The sequence below is a fragment of the Peromyscus maniculatus genome, chromosome 3 (assembly GCF_049852395.1).
Source record: "Peromyscus maniculatus bairdii isolate BWxNUB_F1_BW_parent chromosome 3, HU_Pman_BW_mat_3.1, whole genome shotgun sequence".
In the NCBI taxonomy this organism is placed as follows: domain Eukaryota; kingdom Metazoa; phylum Chordata; class Mammalia; order Rodentia; family Cricetidae; genus Peromyscus; species Peromyscus maniculatus.
In genome coordinates this window covers 9,566,972-9,590,000 of record NC_134854.1, presented here as the reverse complement: position 1 = coordinate 9,590,000, position 23,029 = coordinate 9,566,972, and the positions used below count along the sequence as shown (strand labels likewise).

At 43.6% G+C, this 23,029-nt stretch overlaps 1 protein-coding gene across 10 annotated transcripts in view; it reads left to right on the top strand.

Moving 5' to 3' along the window:
• The window catches only part of St7 (suppression of tumorigenicity 7), a 259,684-nt gene that overhangs the window by 218,741 nt on the left and 17,914 nt on the right, over positions 1-23,029 (top strand). For all 10 annotated transcript variants that reach the window (XM_076566173.1, XM_076566172.1, XM_076566174.1 and 7 more), the window contains 3 exons: positions 354-426; positions 1,894-1,996; positions 20,212-20,362. In XM_076566173.1, the coding sequence (XP_076422288.1) occupies positions 354-426; positions 1,894-1,996; positions 20,212-20,362 (327 nt within the window). The remainder of the gene's footprint in view (positions 1-353; positions 427-1,893; positions 1,997-20,211; positions 20,363-23,029) is intronic.

Here is a 23,029-nt window from a genome sequence, read left to right as displayed (position 1 = left end):
AATTTTTATAACTGCCAAAAAGGTCCTATTTACATTTAATATCACAGGTATTTGTATAACAGCTAAATTTATATATTTATAATCAATTCTCTGCTCAAAATCAAGGTATAAGATGCATATTTTAAAATAGAAGATGATTTCTAAAGACTGGGTCTGGTGAATTTTAAACATAAATTACTGACAAAATGACACAGCATTTTGACACAGTAGGAAAGAGCTGGGATTCGTGTGTAACAGCTTAAATATTCTTAATTTGTGCTGTCTTGGGCTCTCGTGGCTAATCTCGTGTTTCTGAAGCTTCGTCCCTTTGATCGCACATTGACAGGAGTTCTTGCTCTCTTTCTCTTGGACAGATATCAGCTTACCAAAGTCGGCAACGATATGTTACACAGCCGCCCTGCTCAAAGCAAGAGCCGTGTCTGACAAGTAAGTGAGCGGTCCGGGCGCTCGCTCGTGTCTCCCCGTGCTGACCAGATGGAAGGAGACCTCTTGCCTTCTCCGGAAGCTTCTCTTGGTCCTTGTGACCCTGCTTAAAAGCACGCATTTCCCCAAGGCAGCTGATCTTCTGTTTTACTACTAGGAAGAGGAGGTGTCTGTCCCCACTTGTTGGAAGGGTGTGTGGTCCCTAACACAGATGATTTACATTAAATTACATTCCTCTGGGGTGAATTTTTTTCTTACTTTTTATTTTTATTTTTATTTTTTTGTCAGACGGTAGAGCCAAAGGACTGCTTGGGATTTGCACAGAAAATTCTGTCCTCTGCTCGTTCTGTGTGTTCCCTTCCCTTCCGCTGTCTGTTCCTGGGCCCCAGTGAGGCAGTGGGGACGGCACCTCCCACTCTCCCCCTCGCCCCTCCTGCCCTGCTTACTTTTGAGATGGCCCCTCAGTGGGACATTTGCCCGTTTTATTCAGGCAGGTGACTATGGCACATAGACATTCCACAAGTGTCCAGAGGATAACCGGTCAGGTTAAGGAGGACAGACGGAGTGTTTTTGAGTCAGTCCATGAATGCTTACACTTCCCTGATAGAGTCCAGCTCCTCCGTAGCCTCTAACGCGGAGAGCAGGTAACGGCCTCTGCGGTGTCAGGCAGGTTTGCTGTTAAGTGTGTGTGCACTTCAAAACTGGAGTAATTTTCTTTCGTTCTTTTTTATCCTGTAGATCGCCAGTACCTACTGCAACATCTTTTCTCCCTACACAGCGAGCGACTCCAGCTTGGGAGGGCAGGGCCAGGGTTGTCACAGCTTGCCCTGTGGTGTCTGCCTGCCAAGCACAGCTCTGGAGTTAGCCCTGGGTGTGAGGTGAGAAAGAGATTGCATGGTCTGGTTTTTTGTTTTTTTGGTTTTTTTTTTCATTCCCTTGGGTGGGTGTCTTGCCCACAGTTTGGGCATGCACACCCTCCTGCTGGAACAGCCCACACAGGCTTGCCTGTTGCTGAAGCTGTGGCCATTAGCCTCCACCACAGTACTGCCATGGGGTGGGAGCTTCCCTTAAAATTCTCCCCGGTTCTGTTTTTAACCAAGTGAGCTCTTCTGTAACCTAGTTTTCTCTTTTTCCTACACTGTCTGCCCTTGCCAGTCCTACCTCTGCTCCCACCTAGGCAGGTTCCTTGCAGGAAATTTAGATTAGCTATTTAGACAGTGAGTTGACAGCTGAATATAATTCCCGCCGCCGCCGCTGCCGCCGCCATTCCATGGAAGCAGGCTCTCTGCTTCTGCTGGGGTTTTTGTTAGCCTTGGTGGACGGGGTCACGCAGAGGTCCCCTGGAGAGGAAGCTGGGAGAGCTTGTGCCATGGGCTCACTCTGCTCATAGGGGCCCTTGATGTATACTTGCTCCCTGGGTAGCTGCCCAAGCCGTGGTCTCAACTGCATGTTTGTCTTTCTGCTTTTCAGATTCTCTCCGGAGGCCGCATCTCGGCGGGGGCTGAGCACAGCGGAGATGAATGCGGTAGAGGCCATTCACAGAGCTGTGGAATTTAATCCGCACGTGCCAAAAGTGAGTCTTGGCATCCCCTGGGAGCTCATTATGACAGTAGAGAGAGCATTCGCTAGCCACAGTGCCCTGTCCCCAGGATCCCAGTTATAAAACACTGAATTGCAACCAACAATGTTGGGACCTGTGCAGTCTATAGGCATTTATAGCCTCATTTTTGAGCAAAAACTACGCTCAAGGGAACTTGGGGGAAGGGGCTGGTTTTCAGGGTAAACATAATAAAATAAACCGACAAACCTTGTTTAGGCAACTAGGTTCAGAAAGTTTAAAATTAGCTGAAGTGAAGATCCTGAGAGGTTGATAGGAATTTTACACCAGTTTTAGTCTTGTGTGAGGCAAATTCTGGAAATAAACCTTACGCACAGCACTCTTTAAAAACAACTAATATGGCATTCCATGTTTCTACAGATAAATGTAGGTAATCAGTACTGGCTAGAAAAAATAGGAGAAACCACAGAGTATGCAATGTTTTGATTTGTGAGTGCCACTTTAATATTTAGACACAGTGAAAGGATTTGTCTTCATGGTTAAACCCCATGATACACAGTTGGTAAATGCTCGATATTTTTTCACATATTCTTTCTGAAGTTGATTTTAATGGAATCAAATCAAGGCAAAAGATATTTCTGGAATGTTTTATTCATGAGCTGAGTATATATTTGGGGCTTCCCTGAAATTATCTGCTCTGTGGTAGGTATTTAGCTGTGGGTCTATTTCAGTCTGTTGATATTCAGCACGTTTAGCCTCTGAGAAACTAATCCTGCAACTCACATCACATGTTACATGGCAGAAGTATTTGAGAAAGACCTCCTGGTGCAATGATAAAGAAACCCTGCTTGCATTGTTGCAGTGCTAGAGCAAGAGGGTGGAGAGAGAGAGAGACAGACAGACAGACGGACAGACAGAGAGGGGAGGGGGAGGAGAGAGAGATGTATGGAGTTACCTACTTTATTTTGTTGATATTGAAAATGGTAGAGATAGTGATCTAATATCATTCCTGAGGTTTTACTTAAGTCTAAGTTATGATTTCACTTAATGGGAAATTGAAGAGTGGTCCAGAGTGGCATTTTTGCATAAGGATGTATTTAACCACTCCAGTGCTAGTGGCTAATCAGCAAAATATTTACAGAGGCTTGGGGGTTATATGTAGGATGCTAAAAGCATGAATCTTTACAATATTTTGAGCCTAAGCCAAAATGTGATTGAACTCTGATTAAAATGTAAAACTAGTAACAAAAGTTGTTCTCAATTATAGTAAACTGAAGCCATCTATTAATATTTATTGGATACTCACTCATACTGCAGAACTATTCTGTAAACATAAGTAAGGCACTTTTGTAGGAATTATTGAGCAACAGAGCCCAGAATTCTGAGGTTAAAAACTTGGGTTCAAGTTCTGGCTGTCCTTTACGTACCACATAACCTTGGGATCAAGTGCCTCAGAGCTCATCTTCCAAATGATAAAAATATAAGCCTTGCCTATCTTTGGGAATAAGGCTCAAATGAGATAAGATATTTGAAATTTTTATAAAACACTTGTCTCAGTCACTGTTCTATCGCTGTGAAGAGACACCGTGACCGAGGTACTATGAAAGAAAGAAAGCATTTAAGTGGGGCCTTGCTTGCAGTTTCAGAGGGTGAGTCCCTTGTAATGGCAGGGAGTGTTTAGGCCTGCCTGCAGGAGCAGTAGCTGAGAGACACATCTGATCATAGGTAGAGAGGAGGTGGGGGAGGGGTAGAGCACTAGCTCCTTGGCCTGGTGTGGGCTAATGAAACCTGAAAGCCCGCCCCAGTGACAAGTGACCACTTCCTCCAACAAGGCCACACCTATTCCAACAGGGCCCCACCTCCTAATCTTTTCAATCATATCAAAGAATTACACTCTCTGGTGATTAAACTTTCAAATATATCAAATATTTGAGGCCCTGGAAGTCTCAAACCACCACAACACACAATACTTGAATACCATTTATGTGTAAATGCTTAAAATTATTGATATTAGCTTGTCAGGGGCCCCTCAAGCCTAGGAGAACATCCCAGTTTTTCCAGTCACCCTCTTAAGGGCCCTGTCATCATGAGTAGGGAGTCTGGATGGTTCTGTTGTTTAGATATTTTGATGGCATTGCCATTTAATTCTGTGATAATGGAAATCATTCAAGCTCTTAGGAATAGTTCAAAATTGCTGTGGAAAAGATTGACGGTCATTTGGCACGTCTGCCAATTCTAATGATTCTAAAAGTGGAAATGGTTCCATTGTTGCTTTCATTGATACATGGTAATTGCACATATTTATGGGACAGAATGTGGCATTTCAATCCATGTACACAATGCATAATGATCTCATTAGGGAAATTGTCCTATCTATCATCTCAGACACACAGCATTTCTTTAGGAGCATTTCAAATGTTTGATCTCACTCCATTTTCTAACCATGAGAGCAGAGAAAAGAGTGTGTTATACTTTCAGTCCTGACTTGGTCAGGATTTACTGATTTTAGTTCAAAGTTTTGGCCCATCATGGTGGGGAGACACAGATTCCAGGAAGAAGACAGCTAGCGAGGGAACAAGGGAGGGAGGGAGGGTAGGAAGGAGATGGTGAGAGGGGAGAGTGGGATCTGAAAGGGAGTAAACCTGTGTAGTGCAGCTGCTGTTCTCCTTTCTTCCATCTGGGCTTCTAGCCTAGAACGGTGTTGCCACTTCCTCTGAAAATACTCTCAAAGACACTCAGAGCTTCTCCAGTCTCCTAAGTGCTTCTCCAGTGAAGTCAACTAACAAGATGAACCATTACAAATTCACCCCTGCTGACACCCAAGCACATCTCCTAAATCACAGCAGTCACCTTGGGGTCCCCAGAGGCTCGTATCCATTTTTTTCTTTGAAATGGGTGTGTACTTGCTCACGTGTGTGAGTGCATATGTTTGTGTGGGAGCTAAAGCACTGTCTCAGATGTTCCTTGGGTGCCATCTCCTGTTTGTTGTTGCTGTTTGGGTTTTGTTTTTGAGACAAGGTCCACCCGTTTCCACTTCTCTGGTATTGGGAATGGAAGTGCATATGGCCATACTCAGTACTTCATTGTTGTTGTTTGGGTTTTGTTGTTGTTTTTTGGGCTTTTTTTTGGTAGGAGGATCAAATTTTGGTCCTCTTTCTTATAAGGCAACTCTTTCCTTACCAAGCTCATACCTCAACTGCCATGTACTCCTTATAGTACAGAATGCATTCAGCCTATCTCCAAGACTCTTAATAGTCTAACAATGTTAGACTAAAAGCCCGAATTCAAGGCCTCTTCTGAGATGTGACACAAATGGTTAGCCTTGAAGTCCTTTAAAATCAAAAATCAATTCATAGACTCTCAGTACACAGTGGCACAGGGCAAGCTTTCCTATTTCAGAATGACAGAATAGGAAAACACAGAGGAGGGATTGGACCAGAGCAAGACGAAAACCCGGGTAAATATTTAATCTTGAAACTCTATCATTGGTATCGGGACCGCATGGTAGCATGGTATGAATTCCCAAGGGCTTTGGCAGACCGACCACTGCTACCTTTCTGGCTGTAGCCCATGCTGCCTCTTTCTTGGACTGGCTCTGCTTCCTGCCTTTCCTTTCGGATGTTCCCAGTTCCTGGAGTCTGACTTCCAAGGGTCTTTGTTCCACCTTTGGCTTTATTGTCATAGCTTCACTCGTCACCCTCTCCAAGAGGACCTGAAGAGAAACTTATCCTGCTGCATGTTACCTGGCCTTTCTTAGAAATTAGTATAGAAGATTCTATTGGTGAAATTATTAAGGCCACTCCACATAGTTAAAAGGGAGGTTAATTTAGTGGTGTAACTTACAAATGAAGGGATAGGTAGGTTGCAGGGTCTAGGAAAGGCGTGGTGCAGTCCGGAGGTGTTCTCTGGAGAACTCTACTCGGTCTACCCTCAGTATCCAGGGTCCAGGAACTGAGACAGCAGGTGCATCCGGATCTCGGGTCTTCAGGGTCCTCTCTTGGCCCCGCCTTGTAGGCGTGACAGTTACCGAAGCCTCAGTGAGGGTTGGAACTTTCAGATCAAAGCTGGAATGGCTACCCACTACAAGAATCTGTGATTCATAATTTTTACTTTCTGCGTATCTGCAAAACTAGCACAGTGTGTATGATTGCCAAGTCTTCTGCCAGGAGAAGGTCCCTAGGGCCACAGCTGCAGTAGCCTCTGAGAGCCCAGATGAGTGAGCATGAGAAAACACTTCCATTAGCGGCTCTGTGTAGGGTGAGAGAACTGGAGTGTCTACTTCTCCAAGAAAAATCTTTGAGATTAGTTAAAACTTTTATACCTATGAACCTGGGATAAATGGTGTCTGGACACTTTCTAAGATGTCCTCAAAGTATCCTTCACACTGTCCTGATACTAAGTATTTAGTTTGTTTGTTTATTTTGTTTTGTTTTGTTTTTTATCACAGTTCTCACTGCAAACTTGGCTAAAACCAGGAAGCAGTAACCATGCTATCACCTGAATTATTGGCTGCCTTGACATTCCGTCCACTAGATGATTAGTCTACCACCTTTAAACTCAGTCTGCCTGATTTAGAATACTAAGACATGGATAAAAAATGTACACAAATTATTTGTCACACTAACACAAATGGCCTCTGGTCCAATTCCTATTGAGTATAGTCTTTCCTGTCTACATTCCTAAGCATTCTTATCTTATAAACACCCACCAGAATTGCCTACTAATCTCTGCTTATAGCATTCTAGACTTTATCCAGCCCAGTTCTTCATACATTTCCAACTTCATCTACCAAGCAGTTCCAAATGCTTTTGAACCACATCGTCAAATATCACAACAATGACCCCACTTTTCTGGTGTGAGCTTTCTGTGTTTAAGTTATTGCTTTCATGCAAAAGAGCCTGATGGAGCAGTTAAAAGGAGAGATTGTTTTGACTAGTAGTTTTAGTCCATCATGAGAGGAGGAATGTAGCAGAATGGAGCAGGTTGGATCATGGCAGCTAAGAGAGGGGGAAACAGTGAACGTGGGAGAGGAGAGGTGAGAGAGGAGGAGGGGAAAGTGGGAGAGGGGAGGGGAGAGAGGAGGAGGGGAGAGTGGGAGAGGGGAGGGGAGAGAGAAGGAGGGGAGAGGGGAGGAGGGGAGGGGAGAGAGAAGGAGGGGAGAGTGGGAGAGGGGAGGGGAGAGAGGGGAGGGGAGGGGAGAGAGGAGGAGGGGAGAGTGGGAGAGGGGAGGGGAGAGAGGAGGAGGGGAGAGTGGGAGAGGGGAGGGGAGAGAGGAGGAGGGGAGGGGAGGGGAGAGAGGAGGAGGGGAGAGTGGGAGAGGGGAGGGGAGAGAGGAGGAGGTGAGAGTGGGAGAGGGGAGGGGAGAGAGGAGGGGAGAGTGGGAGAGGGGAGGGGAGAGGGAAGGAGGTGAGAAAGGAGGAGGGGAGGGAAGAGAGGAGAAGGGGAGAGTGGGAGAGGGGAGGGGAGAGTGGGAGAGGGGAGGTGGAGAGTGGGAGAGGGGAGGGGAGAGAGGAGGAGGGGAGAGTGGGAGAGAGGAGGAAGGGAGAGGGGAGGAGGGGAGAGTGGGAGAGGGGAGGGGAGAGAGAAGGAGGTGAGAGTGGGAGAGGGGAGGAAGGGAGAGGGGAGGAGGGGAGAGTGGGAGAGGGACGTAGAAATATATTTGCTTGCACTGCTCAGCTTTTTTTTTCTACTTTTATTTCATCAGGGCCCCTAGCCTAAGGGATGTTGCTGCCCACATTCAGAGTAGGTCTTCTCTTCTTAGTCAGTCCTCTCTGAAAATGCTCACAGACACACCCAGAGATGTGCTTTACTAATTGCTTAAGTGCTTTTCAAGCCAGTCAAGTCGACAGTCAGGATTACCGTCACAGATGGAGTATCTGGGTTCCCTTGTTTCCCCTTATTGGTGAGTGTACTGTTGGAGACTTCTGCTTACATTTCACAAGCTAAGGTCTCTGGTCTTCTCCAACTTGGTGTCTATTTTTGTTATTAGAGAGGACACTCCCCTGCTCCAGAAGAGACATTCTTCTTTAACCTAGAAGCAACACACCTCACTAGGTTGCAAGTCAGCAATAGCTTGTTAGGACTGTTTACTTATCCAGCACTACCCTGCTCCAACAGAATGATCAGAGGTGTCCTGCCAATTTTACCTCATCATGAAGGAGATTTTTTTTTTTTTTGAAGACAGGATTTCTCTGTGTGACAGCCTTGGCTGTCCTGTGACTCACTTTGTAGACCAGGATATCCTCGAACTCACAGAGATCCACCTGCCTTTGCCTCCTGAGTGCTGGGATTAAAAGCGTGCACCACTATGCCCAACTCGGGCATAATCTTACTGCTGCCTGCTAGCTTCTGTATCCTCCAGTGGTATCCAATCCTAAAGCCGAGTGTTCTGTACCGTAACAGTACAGTCAGACTCATTTCGAGAGCGCGTACTGCGCACCAGGCGCTGGGACACCCATCACAACAGGACCCATACTCTTGAGGACACAGACCAGCCAGTACCTCTGTGAAACAGGAAGCATGTTGCAAGGACCCAAAGGAGGGAGGCATGGAGCTCACACTCAGAGCCAGCACAAGAGAGCTGGCAGCTCTGGAACTCTGGGTCCTTTGCTTTACTGTTGTAACCATTTTCCTCATGGTCAGCACGGTGGGGCCGCCTTGATTGTGTGCAAAAGAGCAAAGCATCTGTTCAGCTCTGAAAACTCGAGCATCCTAAACCCCAGAAGTGAGCCTGGCAAACAAGAACGTGAGAGAGTCAGTTACCAGAAAGATCTGTTCTCTGCTCCACTGGCTCTGTCCCGACTGCTCAGCTTACTTAGACCACTCACAGTAGTTCAGCTTCCATTCCCACAGGAGAATGGAGATGAAAACAACATTTTTCCTGCAGACAGTTGTGAAGCCTTAATTAATAAACAAAGCAGGTAAAATTAGAGCTACTCTGGTCGAATCTGAAGAGTTTACTAACCCGGCATGTCATTGGCTTCCCAGCACATGTTAAAGTGAACGGAACAACACAATCAGCCTAGCAAATGGAATGATTTACTTACCTCACACTTTGGAGATTTTGGTATGTCCGTGGTTGTCCATTGCCTTTAGATGCGTGGTGCAGCATACATCATGGCAGAAGCTCATGGAGGAAGAAACTGCCTGTCTAATAGGTACAGCGAAACAAAACCAGAAAGGAGCTGGGATCACAGTAGCCCTTCAAGGGCACACCCGAGTGGTCTAACTGCTTTGCATTTAACTCCCCACTTAAGGTTCCACCGTGTCCCACTAGTTCCCTGGGGTAGGGGCCACGCCCTTCACACATGGCATTGGGGACATTAGTCCCCAGACTATAGTACTCAGAAGCTCAAATCACCTGTGCATCTAGTCCAGAGAATGAACAACAGATGTCTGAGGGCCACCGTCACCACAGAAACTCTCAAGCGATTATGATCCCCCCCGCAGAACTGGAGGCCCCACCCATGCTGAAGGAATAGATGGGGCTGAGGAACCATGGCTAGCTGCCTGTGGTGCCAAAAGATTGTGAATGAAATAGTCAAGAAAAATCACAAGCAGCCATGGGGAAAGCTTTTGTCTTAAGTCTTAAGCCACTGAGGCATGATTCCTTTTCACTGGACCCACGATGAGGCAAGAGTGGACACTGGCATTTGCTGAGAGAAGGATGTTTACCACATCACTGAAATTCCCACAGGATAGCCTGTACTGCTCAGAATATTGATGTAATGATTTCGCCTAATTGATAACTAGGTTTGTTGTGGAATATTAATTTAAGGTGCATTACATTTTTATATACTGTGGAATATTTGTTTAATGATGCAAAGATGTGTTACATTCTTTTATGTTGCATTTGTTTAGTCCTGTGAAGCTGTGTTACTTTGCCTGTCTAAAATGCCTGATTGGTTCTAGTAAAGAGCTGAACAGCCAATAGATAGGCAGGAATGGGAAATAGGCGGGGCTGGCATGCACAGAGAGTAAATAGGAAGAGAAGAGAGGGGGGAAGAGTGGAAGAAAAGGAGAAGGAGAGGAGGACTCCAGAGACCAAACACAGCCACAAAGTCACACAGCCAGCCATGGAGTGAGAAGTAAAGAAAGACATAGAATGGAGAAAGGTGAAGGCCCAGAGGCAAAAAGTAGACGGGATAATTTAAGTAAAGCTGGCTAGAAACAAGCCAAGCTGAGGCCAAGCATTCATAAGTAAGAATAAGCCTCCATGTATTTTCTTGGGAGTTGGGTGGCAGGCCCCCCCAAAAACCAAAGAGTTAAACATCCCAACTGCATAAATTTTTAAACCATTGTCTAGAATATGGAAAAATGTGAGAAAATACAGATGAGGATCAAAGTTGTTATGATAGAAATGCATTCCTTTCAAAATTTACCTTTTTTTCTTTAAAAAAGTTTATCTATTGTCAGTTTAAAAGCTCATTTCACAGTGATTACAAGAGACATGTGAAGGAAAACATCCCAGTCACTGACTATGCTAATGAGCTGTCTGCAGGACACTGTTAGCACAATGGAAATTATGCTCCATGCAAACACTAAAGCAATCCTCTCTCTAGATCTTGGTAAAGCTGATTGACAGGGAAGAAAATTGCTTTTTAATCCAATTTAGGAAACAATGTGTAGTGAGTTTTAGCATTTAAAGATACTTGAAGCATGGGGGCAGCAATTCAAAATACCCTGGCAGACTGTCTGAGATATTGTATATCAATGGTATAGTGCAGAAATATTATTTCAATATATGTTTCTTGAGCCAGTTTGTTCCAGAAAACTCCTTTTTGCAAGGGAGTAAGGAGATATATTGTAGAAACACAACCCAAAGGAAAATGAACAGAAAACGGTTTTAAAGTTACATTTCTCAGGAGTCTCTAACAAAGCATGTTGCTGTTGCTGGCACTGCTTCTTTGAAGGTCTCCCCAACCAAGGGCACAAGTAGCCCCACCTCAGCCACCAGGTCCTTTGGCTCCGTCTTCACCCTCATCCCATTCTTTCTCCTCAGCCTGTGTTCCACAGCAGACCTGCACTCTCTGTCTTTAGGAAGTGTTGACTATCAACTCCAGTGCATCTTGCATGGTTGTGGTGGATCAGTGAGACACACAGCCAGCCTCCAGCAACTTCCTACATCTTGAGACAGCCTCGACCCCACATATCTTCTCCTGAGTGCTAGGCATGCTCCTCTGTGTGCTCTCTACTGCTTTATGCTGGTTTTAGGAGGAGCCCTCTCTCGCTTAAAACTCTCCTGGGGAAATTCATAGGCTCCATAGCTCAGTTCCTGCCTGAATCTGTCTTCAGCCTCTCTCACAGACTTTAGGCCTAGCACCTGAATCCCAGGCCATCTGTCCAGGGAACTTCTGCAGATACTTTAAGCTCTGCTTGTCACTTTCTGCCTGATGAACCACTTCTTCCGCTGGTGGTGAAATCCCCACCAAGGACCTTCTGTGTTCCCACGTGGCACACACTGACTGTCATACTTGGTTCCTTCTGCCACTCTCCTGCCTGTCAGACACAAAGTCCTAGTGAAGTCCCTTTATCGCCTGTCAGTTTCCCCTCGGCTATGACAGGGACTCTCTAAGGGTTTTCTAACCCTGCTTGTTGGTCTGGCACATGACGCCCTCCCCGATTTCTCTTCCAATCTTATTCCCCATAGCCCTATACAGTAGGGTTTTTGGTCATTTTAGAAGCTATAATGTGTCCTCAGACCTCTTTCAGGTCTCACTCCACATATTCCACATTCTTCATCACATATTCAGTCTTTTGTTTGTTTGCTTTGCCTTTGAACACTATTCTGTGTCTGAAAGTTTGAAAACCAGAGGGACCTCACAATGAAGGGCCATACTCTGGAGGATGTCGTGAGTGGCTTTGTCTCCCTTCGTCAGACCGCAGCAGAAAGGCTGGATTCTAAATGCAAGTTCTGTCCCACGCAACTTGTGCCGCCTTGGGCAAGCTGCCGAACCTCCTGAACCCCCAGTTGCCCTGGGAACCTCTGGGGTTGGCTTGTCTTGTGTTAATGTAGGTGGTGACTCTCAGGATAGTACTCATGCTTCTCCAGACCCTAAGTATCACCTATTCCCTTTGATGCTCCAGGGCCATGGTCTAGCCTTGCTTCTGGCCTTGGCATCCCTTCCCATCCATGCTCATAGGGCAAATTATTGCTCGTTTAATCTCACTGACTCAATCACCCAATTTCTATGAACCTCCTCAGGCAGTTCAGTCTGTTTATTTCCTTGTTAAATGTGTTCTAATTTCTTTGCCTATGCATGATCTTGCTCTGCTTCCTTCTCCCTTACACAAAGATTTGGAGGATTAAGGATCAAGGTAGAGGCATAACATGATTCACACTGATGCCCATGGGGTAAGTTTTGGATGCTCCACTATCTTTGTCTTTGGGGCACACTGTGCATAAATACTACACGAGCCATGTGTTGGAGATACAGTATGTGTATTCTTAATCTCTTTTTGTACTTTTGCATAGTCCTATGTCTGTGTTCTTAGACTACTCAGTGTGTCTTTCAATGTCTTTCGATAAGCTGTGGCTGACAACCATGTCTGTGAACCTGCAAAACATCATGGGTATGGTCATCTCTGTCCTCAGCACCTACTTTGGCAGGCTCATATCTTTCCTTGGGATATACTGTGGGATTTGCAAGTTTTTCAAATGAAGCAAAGTCACCGATGAATAGATAAGCCAAGCAGGGAGAAGCAGATACCGATGACTTTAGATCAGGTTCATTTCCATTCAACCTTGCTTCATACTTATTTCCTTATTGGTCAGTTGGTGTCCAGTGGCCAATTTTCTTCACAGATCAGCTACTGTGATAAAACTCTTCATGCGTTTCACCTAGAAATAGACTCAGTTATATGTAGGGAACCCCTACCCCATAAAACAGAACTCACCTTTACAATAACATGAGCATTTCACCTTTTATTGACTAGTGAAATAATCTGCACATATGCACAGGTACTTATCCATATGTACCTTCCTTGTAAATGCTTTCCATATTATCGTATGTCATTTCTAACTTTAGCACCAATAATGTGGTTTTGCTGCTCGGTTTTTCCAGATGAAGAAGAAATTAGATAACATATCTAATGTCATAGCAATGTGATATCATAGCAATGTGATAGAGCAGGATTCCAAGCAGTAGTTCATAGTGGCAGGTAGGAGGAGGCAATCTAGGATCCCTGGTATGGATGGACACCTCCGCCTCCTGACAGTGCTAGCTGAATCAGCTACTTGTGATATCTTATCCTATTAGATGTGTGTTATGGAGTCCAAGGCGCAGTCATCGATGCACTTCAGCATATATTGCTTCTATTCCAAATGGCACTAGGTTTTTTTAATCTAAGTATGTATTTTATTTTAGGAGAATTTCAGATATGAATATATTATGTTTATACCATTTATACCCTTCCCTTTCATGAAACCCCTGAGCTCCTCTGTTCTCCAGATTTCTTCACTTGTTTATTTTATGTGTATGTGTGTTGTCTGCATGTTTATGTGCAACATGTGCCTGCAGGAGCTGGTACAGGCCAGAAGAAAGCATCAGTTCCCCTGAAGCTAGAGTTACAGGTAGTTGGGAGCCACAAACTTGGCTCTGGGAGCCAAACTGAGGTCCTCTGTGAGAGCAGTAAGTGCTCTTAATTGTTTATCCATATGTATATATAAAGGAAAATAATAATGTTTATACAGAAAATCTGGAAATTATAACACAAGGAAATTAATCTTCATTAATAATAAATATTTAGCTACTCTTAACTTTCAATCTGTCATTTTCCAATCTTTTTAATGTCCAAACATACATTTTTATTGTCAAAATAATCAGTTACTTACAGTATGACAGACTTTTTTTTCATTAGTAATATATCATAACATTTTCAATGCTAATAAATATTCTACTGTTAGGTTTTGGAGAGTAATTTGATAGCTGTCATGTAAATTTCCTGTAGTTTAATTACCTGTTCTTTCATATTTTATTTATGCCCCTATTTTGCTGATGGTTTTAATATGATTTATGGTATTATTGGTATTGAGCATTCCAGAAATGTGAACAAATTAATTCCTTTGCATTAATATCTATGTGAAGAATAACTTGGAAGTCATTTTTCCTCAAGTTACTGTAGCATTTTATACCTTGAAAAGGGAAAGTTTGGCAATTGGTCACTTGGAGTAATTCTATGGCAGCTCTCCTCACAAATGAGCCAGCCTCTTCTCCATGCCTGCAGGAGCAGGCACCGCTTACTCAGAGACCAGAGCACTCTGCTTCTCTACGTATGCTCTGGCTTTATGTGCTAATGTACTGGGCATAAGGAGCACAATTCTGACACAAATTGACTTTGAAAAGTTGCTTCCGAAACCTTTAGAAGCACAGTTCTTCAGCTAGTGTGGTTGAGAATCTGGAAGGAAGTTAGAGGTAGGATGCAGGCAAGCTAGCACAGAATGCTGACTTTGCTAACAGAAGACAAGTCGCTAATATAGACAGGCAGAGCGTGTTCTCTGATTTGCAAAGTACAGTTAGCCTAATTGATTGCTGCATACTTGTGGATAGGGATCTGCCCTCTTCCATTTATTTTTCTCTTGACAAGTAGGATGTGAAATGTTGTTCCATGCCTTTCTAATTTAAATGTTGCACATGTTGAGACCCGATATTGCCAGCCATTTAAAGCTTGGCCCAAAACATAGCACATTGTTGTTATTAGCCTTCATCAGTTGGTTACAGCCAACATTCTGTTTGGAACTATAAAGAAGCATAAATCTCCTTTATAGACATAACCTACTCCTGCCATAAAATAGATGCAGTGAGAAGGCAGAGCTAAGTCTCCTTGGTGAGTTGCTTTTGTTGACCTCATTAGACTGACTAGGTCAGTAGTGTTCACATTGGGAGTGTTCTTGGAAGTGAGGTTTGAATTTAAGTTAGCATATATATATGCAAGGTGCTTTAAAAGGAGTAGTGAGAAATTAACACGAAGATGACCAAGTTCATGTTCTTGAGGATTTTGTGGTCGAGTTGAAAAAGGGACACATGTAACCAAGGTGTTGCATATAATACATCCAGATCAGACAGCTTAGAGGGAACTAAGCATCACCTCACAGCCTTCCTGCTGGGCTATGGATGATGTCCATGAAGCCACCTGCAGGTATTGCATTCAGTTTGCCGACTGAGTAACCCGTCTGTCTCACTCACATTTACTATCACTTTCCAAGTGCATGGAGATGTCCTGGTGGCCAACAATGCTTTTAAATCAAATTTTGAATTATATTTATTACAGTTTTTATTACAATATGGGCTCATTTTCAATGAGTATATGTTCCTACCATGGGTATCTGTAGATTCTTTTCTTATTGTTTGAGAATACCACACCTGCATACAATGCAATTTTTAAGTAAAATTTTAATTTATATTGAAAATATATTTTTCATGTGGTATATTCTGATCACAGTTTTTCCTCTCCCAACTCCTCAAAGATCCTTCCCACCTCCCCACCCAAATCCACATCCATTTTTTTCCCCTCTCATTAGAAAACAAATAGGCAAAAACAGTATAGGACAAAACCAATAGAAAGAAAAAATGGCCAAAGAAAAAGCATAAGAAAGGCATTCAGATGCAGAGACACACATACTCACACACAGAAATCTCATAAAAACACAAAATTGGAAACCATTACATATAAACAAAGGATCTGTAAAGTCAAAAATGCGCAGATAAGGATTTGATGAAGACATAACTTACCTGCGCATTTTGGAGGGAATAACCCTCCAAAATTAACATTAAATTTGTTTTGTGTTAGCCATCTGAGCATGGGGCCTACCTTTAAGTGCAGTTTATAATGCCCAGTGGGACTACATTGGAGAAAACTCATTTTTTCCTTTGCAAGTGGTTGTCAATTGGTGGTGTGGGAATTCGTTCCATTCAGCCAATGGCTTTGAGGTACAAGCCCTAGGCATGGCTTTGTCTGTGTATGTGACCCCTTAAGAGCTGAGGAAGAGTTGTTGTGTACTCTCTTGGGTGGTTGGAGACTGGACGGTTGGTTCCCAAAAACCCCTGAGCAGAGCAAAGGACGACAGCTGGATAAGCAGTGGTGTTTATTTCATTCTGTATCCGTGAGTGTGTTATCCCCGTTCTATATCTTAATACATTCCTGAGATCCTTCAACAGACTCTCATGGATTCACATAACAAATTGGAGGTAGCTTCCGGGTTAAGGATGGGAGCTTGTGTCCACTTCAGCATCTCACACTGGGATCCCATCTGGCTTAGACCTGTGCAGGCCCTGTGTATGCTTCCATAGACTCTGTGAGTTCATATGTGCATCAACCCTGCTGTGCCTGGAAATCCTTGTTTCCTTGGTGTTCTCCATCCCCACCGGCTCTTACAATCTTTCAGCTTTCTCTCCTGCAAAGTTCCCTGAGCTCTAAGGGGAGGGATTTGATAAAGACATAATATTTGGAACTGCGTGCTCCAAGGTCTCTTGTTCTTAGCACATTGTCCAGCTGTGGGTCTATTTGTTTCCATCTGCTGCTGGAGGAAGCTTCTCTGGTAACAGATGAGCAGGACACGGATCTATGAGGATAAGAGATTGTAATTCGGAGTCATTTTATTGCTATATTCCTTTAGCAGAACAATCGTATTTGATATTCCTGTGGGTCCATAGCCAATCTATCCTGAGTCTTGCCACCACCCCCCCAGCAGTGTCAGGCATGGGTTCGATCTCATGGAGTGGGCCTTAAAGCCAATAGACAGTGGTTGGTTACTCGGTAACTTTTGTGCCACAGTTGCACCAGTGTATCATGCAGACAGGTCACCAGTGTAGACTGAAGACCTGGTAGCTGAGTTGGTGGTTACCTTTATCTTCTGACAGAATTCAGAGTACCTTCCAGTATCATGAACATTAGTCATTAAGGAGTGCAGGCTCTAGATAGGCACCAGTCGACTTGTCCATGTTCATTGAGTTATACACAATGTGGTTTGATCAAAGTCACTTCCATTCCCTCTGCTCCAATTCCTTTCTCACCTCCTCCTACTGTTATCTTCCCCAACAGCATGTCTTTTTGTTTGTTTGTTTGTTTTTCCTTCTACTGAATGTACTCAGTGCTGTCAGTATGTATGTGGGTCGAGAGCCATCTACTGAAGTATGGATAGCCTTTCAGGAGCCACATCCCTAAAGAAAATAACTCTCCCTTACCAACAGTCATCAGTTTCTAATAGTTCCACAGCTAGGGGTGAGTCTTGATGTTCACCTCCCTCCTCCATGTTGGGATTTTTGTCTGGTTTGATCTTGCGCTGGTTTTGTGCACTTAACAACTGTTGGGAGTTCATATGTCCAATTGCCCTGTTGTGTCCTGAAAACAGTTTTGTTGTAGTCATTTATTGCCTCTGGCTCTATAATCTTTCTGCTGCCCTTCCTTTGATGATGTCTGTGCCTTAGGAGAGGGTATGATGCAGATGTCACATTTAGGGCAGAGAACTCGGCAGTCTCTTGTTCTGTGCATGTTGGCCAATTGTGAGTCTGTGTGACTTGCCATTACTGTTGAAAGAAGATTGTCTATTGAGGGTTGTAAGATGCACTAATTCACTGGGTTAAGGATAAGTCACTGTGACTCAATATAGCACTATATCCGTTTGGTAGAATGAAAGAAGTAGGTTCTCCCCAAGGCCTATGGCCTATCTAGTCACAGGTCCTTAGCCCTGATATCAGTGCTAGGCATGAGTTCCAGCTAAAAATTGGTTTAGTTATTTGCAGACTATAAGCCCCTGACTACAGCAGTTCTGTTCAAAAGAATAGTCTACAATAATGGGAATGTTCTCTAAAATTTCCAATGCAGTCGTCATTAGCCACATACAGCACTTGAGGACTTGAAACATGGATACTGGAGTTGAACTGAATTGTTGTGTTGTTTAATTTTAATTTAAGTAACTACATAACCACTGGTTAGGACAATTGACAGGACAGTTAGTAATTGTCTGAACCCTCTACCCAACTCTTCTCTGCCCGATCTCCTGGTTTGCTTTTGACCCACAGATAGAGCAAATGTGGGATGAAGCAGTTTGAAGAGCTTTTCCTAGTTACAGAAATAATGGGAAAGTAGTTTACACTTTTCCCTCACTGCCATCTAGTTCTCTGCAACCAGAGAAGGATTTCATTCTCCCTGGGTCAATTAAACCAGTTTATTCACATCTGGTTTATTTCTAGATTCATATAGCACTTTCCTCACTTTTGAAGTTAACGATTAGCAGGGTATTTATGAAGATCTTATTCTGAGGCTCTCATTAGATAAGATTTGCTTCTCATCAATTTTGCTGAAGGTTGCTGATGGTAACAAAATGGTCCTCCTATGCTTTCCTACTCTAAAACAATGTAGTCCATACACTGTATGCGTTCTAGATCTTTTTGATGATTCATAGCCTTGGGCCGTATAAGATTATTACTGGCATTATGTAAATCACAAGGGGCTCTATTAAGGTAAGAGAGTCGTGAGAGGATAGCCAGCTGTCTCTGAGTGCAAAATATGCCTTTTATATTTATATTTATATGCAGCCCTGACTGTCCTGGAATTCTCTTTGTAGACTGGGCTGGCCTCAAACTTAGAGATCCGCCTGCCCCTGCCTCCCGAGTGCTGGGATTAAAAGTGTGCACCACCACCGCCCAGCTTTGTTTTTATTATAACTAATAGTGCTTGCTGGATTGATAGCATTACTTTTCCCCAGACAATTTTTGTCTTACACTTTTTGAAGACAAAACATAAGAAGAAATCTGTGGCTTGTGGGATCACAAAAAGCAAATGACCAAAAGTCCTTTGGGGATTCCTGTTCAAAGAGTCACCATCTCAGTAACAAACACCTTCCAGGGCCATCCAGAAAGAAGTCCCTGCACCAACAACTCCTGTCCAGGAGTGCTGTCTGTTCCAGCCCCTCTGAGAGTGGGAGCTGCTCTTGTGCTGTTCTCTGGGACTCTCTTTCCCACCTCTGTTCTCTTCTTGCTTTAAGGCCAGTGGTGGGGGTGGAGAGCATTTGTAAAATCAGACCCAAATTTCGGAACACCTTTCTATCTCAGAGCCAAAACCCCCACGTATGTCGTCCTGGCTCCTGCTGGGCCGTATACCCTGAGCCTGAGGGTGTTGCCGATGGGAACAGCTTAAAGACAGGTATTGACACCCAAATGGGTAAATCCTTCCTAGAGGACAGTGAAACCGCAGGAACTGTGTCTTAGCCTTTATTGTCTGCATGGGAACTCTTCTGCACTTGGTTCTTTCACAAATTTCCACTGACAGAAAGAAACCAGACAGTTCTGTTTTACATGAAAAACTGTAAACTTGATAGAGCACTTTTTGTTGTATTCGTGTCGTGTTAATAAACGTATCATTGTAAGGTCTACCATTCATTGTTGCCCATGAGAGTAGCAGCAGGAGTAACGTGGGGTGGTGGTGGTGATGTGTGCACATGGAATGTTTGGGGGTGGATTATACGGGAAGAGAGTGAAGAGGGAGTGCCAGGAAACTGTTCTGAGTTTGCCCCTCTGTCCTATAGGAAGTGCAAAGGGATTAATGTGGAGATTTGGACCTCTCTTAGTTCCAGGAAAATGACACCTGTTCTTGCCCTGCACCCTCAGGTCCTTTGTGTTGAATATGAATGAAGAGCTATACACTCTAGTCCCTCCAGTCTGTGGGAAATATCTAAAAGGTCCTTTCAGCTTGGAGTCTGTATTTAATTCTCTTGGATCTTCCTACACTCAAGCTGACACCTTCATTTTTCCCACATCTAAGCATCTATCAATAGTTCTTTTCACAAAACCAAGTTCTTCTTGATATATCTGTATAGAAAAATATATGGGTAGTACTACTCAATGTCCAATCTCTTTAGTACAGGTTGTTTAGCCACATAACTGTTTGATTTCATGTGCCTGTGTTGTATGTATTTTCATTGCCATTACAAAATTATACCAGATTATTATGTCTCCTACATTTCCCCTTTTCCTGTTTGAGCCTATATTTACTTCTCTGAGTAGAATATTTTAGCCTATAAGTCTCTGATCTTCATGGAAGGAAACACGTACAAAGCTAATCAACTGTGAACAAACTCTGGATATCGCTGGGTATCTTAGTAATTGCCGTCAACTGTAGCAGGGTTGATGAAATGTTTGTGAATGAAGGTTTTGGGGAAATCAGCCTATTTCAGTACTGAATTCCTAATCACTGTATATTAACATATCCGTCTCCTGCTTTTTAACTTTCAGTATCTACTAGAAATGAAAAGCTTAATCCTCCCACCAGAGCACATCCTGAAGAGAGGAGACAGTGAAGCCATAGCATATGCGTTCTTTCATCTTGCACACTGGAAGAGGGTGGAAGGGGCCCTGAATCTCTTGCACTGCACGTGGGAAGGCAGTAAGTAATCTTTTCTCTAAACACTCCTTAAGAACATAAAGTGCTCCAACTATTTATACCACAACAGCTCATGGTGAACGCGGAGAACCCGCACGTCTGGCTTTTGTTCCCAGTTGTCACATTATCAGGGCAGTTGATGATTTGATGTTCCAGATCCCCAGAGATAGGGGTGTTGCTGTGGTGGTGCCACTTCTAGATTAGAAATGTCCCCTCATACAAGAGATAAGTGAGCCTGGGTGCGCTAGAGGAGAATTGTACCACCTGAAAACGCTCTCTGGAAATCTGCACAGCCCCCTGACATCACAGTAACTTTTGCCTTAGGCTTAAGTCTTGTGCTGGACTCGGCTTCCCAGTTCATATGGCTTCAGTTGTAGGGTTGGATGAGAGCCACAGTTACCCCTTACTGAAGTAAGAATGATCATCTACCCCACATATGTTCCAAAACAACAGCAATGCCCATTGAACCCTGGGGTCTTAGGGGAGGTGTGGCAACTCCTGTGAATAAAAAATGCCTGTTAGATAGAGGGAGGCATAAATTGACCCTGGCATGATCTCTACAGTTGCCATCATTCTGTGTAAGGAAAGCAGGCTCTAATGGCAGGTGACATGTGCTTCTTGCCCTTGGACTCCTTCTTATCTAGTGAGGAGGAGAAAATGGCTGCCCTTGCCAGCTGTCTGGTGACTTTTTCAGAAGGTCGAGGTTAGGACAGCAAGGGGTGACTCTGTAGGAGTCAGGTGACAGGTGAGCAAGTCCTGGGAACCAGGGCAGTAGTATAAGCAAGAGTACTGTGTGAAGAAATGGCAAGTTGTAGCGTTACTAGGAGACTGTAGATGAAGGGAAAAGAACCAGTCCTATGCGTGGTATTGGATAACATGTCCTGGAACACTGTTAGTGAAACACCAACTGAAGCAAAACAAGCTCAACACATAGCATTGCTTATAGAAAATTAAAACCAAACTATTAGCGTCTCTGGCCGATTTTTCCTTGTTTATCCTTGCTTTGATCAGACTCACAAACAAGTCTTTTTAATCCTTTTTGTTCTTTGTCTTTTCTGCCTCCATTTTCACTTTGATAAGCTTCTGCTCCTTCCTGTTCCTGCCCTTCCCTGACTCAGTAAGAATCCAGCTTGGTTCAGGAAATGACAGGGCTGTAGCAAAGTGGGGTGGGAGTAAGGTGGCAGAGATGAGTCTCAAGGGCGGTTGGAAATTTCTTGTTTAGCTGCTGTAAAATTTTTCCTCAGATAATTAACAAGTTTTCTCCCTATACTTTTCTCTTTATAACTTGAAAAATGTTGACTTGCTTCTCATTCTGCTTGATAACTGTAATAACATAGCCAGGTGTCTGGGTCAGTAGACTCGCTCAAGAACTGTGGACCTGGCCACATCTTCCACAGCTTGCTTGTGCTGATGATTGCTTATAATGTTCTTTGTCAGAGCACAAAAGAAAATGTTAATTCAACGTGAGAAAGATTCCTAAAAGCCCAGGAGAGTCAGCTATGAGGCATCGCATCTCGTGTCAAAAGCTACATAGGCCCGTTGGCCTGGCAACTAAAAAACGTAGCTGCAGGTTGGGCATCCTGAGAATAACAGTGGGAACTTCTCAGTTGGGCCTGATTGATAAGATCCAGCCCTTTGGAAAGGACCCAAAATGCCCCAAAGCAGGAGGTGATAAATACATGGTATTAGGAGTGACATCACCATGAAAAATTAAAACCCTTTGGCGAGTAAATGGAAATTGTTAGGAAGTTAGTAATCAGCCAGCAATACAGAGTTTCTCTGAATCAACAGGGAAGGGTCAAGAGATATGGAGTGACATGGTGAACTGGAAAATCAAGCAGGGTAGAAGTATTGGGGGATTTCCTCAAGCTACGTGGACAGAATACTTTATTGCGATTAAGGGGGTGAATTTTTTTTATATAAAATAGTAAAGCAAGGAAACCAGATACCTATAGAAAACATCAACTGGGAATTTGATACTTAAAGATAAACATTTTCTGTGAAAATCAGATAGTGATCCCAGCCCAAATCAGTTGCAATGTCATTCAGTCTCCAGAGAGAGCCATGCTAATCAACTGTAGAACAGAGAGCTGTGAGGGTGCTCACTGTGAACTAAATACCTGAGGAAATCTGAGGACCAGGAACCTTGAAGAGTGTTTTCCATACCCGGATAGCGTTAAGTTGTCTTGCATTTGCATCTTTTTGCTTGCTGTCCTGATAACGTTCTAGCTTAGACAGAGCCGAGATGGTCACCTCTGTTATCCAGCAGAAGAAACAATGAGGTGAGTGACCGGTCAGTTTGCAGCAACTGTTCAGACAGCCAGGAGGCAAATGCAAGTCCACATTTTCTTCTCTGCAGTGAAGAGATGAAGCTAAGAGACTAGTTAGCTCTGGAGCATTTGCTTGGAAGGTTACAATTTAGATTTACATCACTACGTATAATCTAAGGTATACTATCTAGTTTAGAAAGTTACCCATCCTGGATACAATTAAGTTTTGCTATCTATTTAATATTGGTTTAAACATTTCAATGGGAATAAGACAATAAACATAAATGTATAAACAAAGGAAAGAAACAAGCGAATTTATCCAACTTTAGTTGCTACTGCTGAGTTGTGGGTGTGCTTTCGTTTTGTTCTTGATATTGGTACTCTTCAAACTTTGTATAAC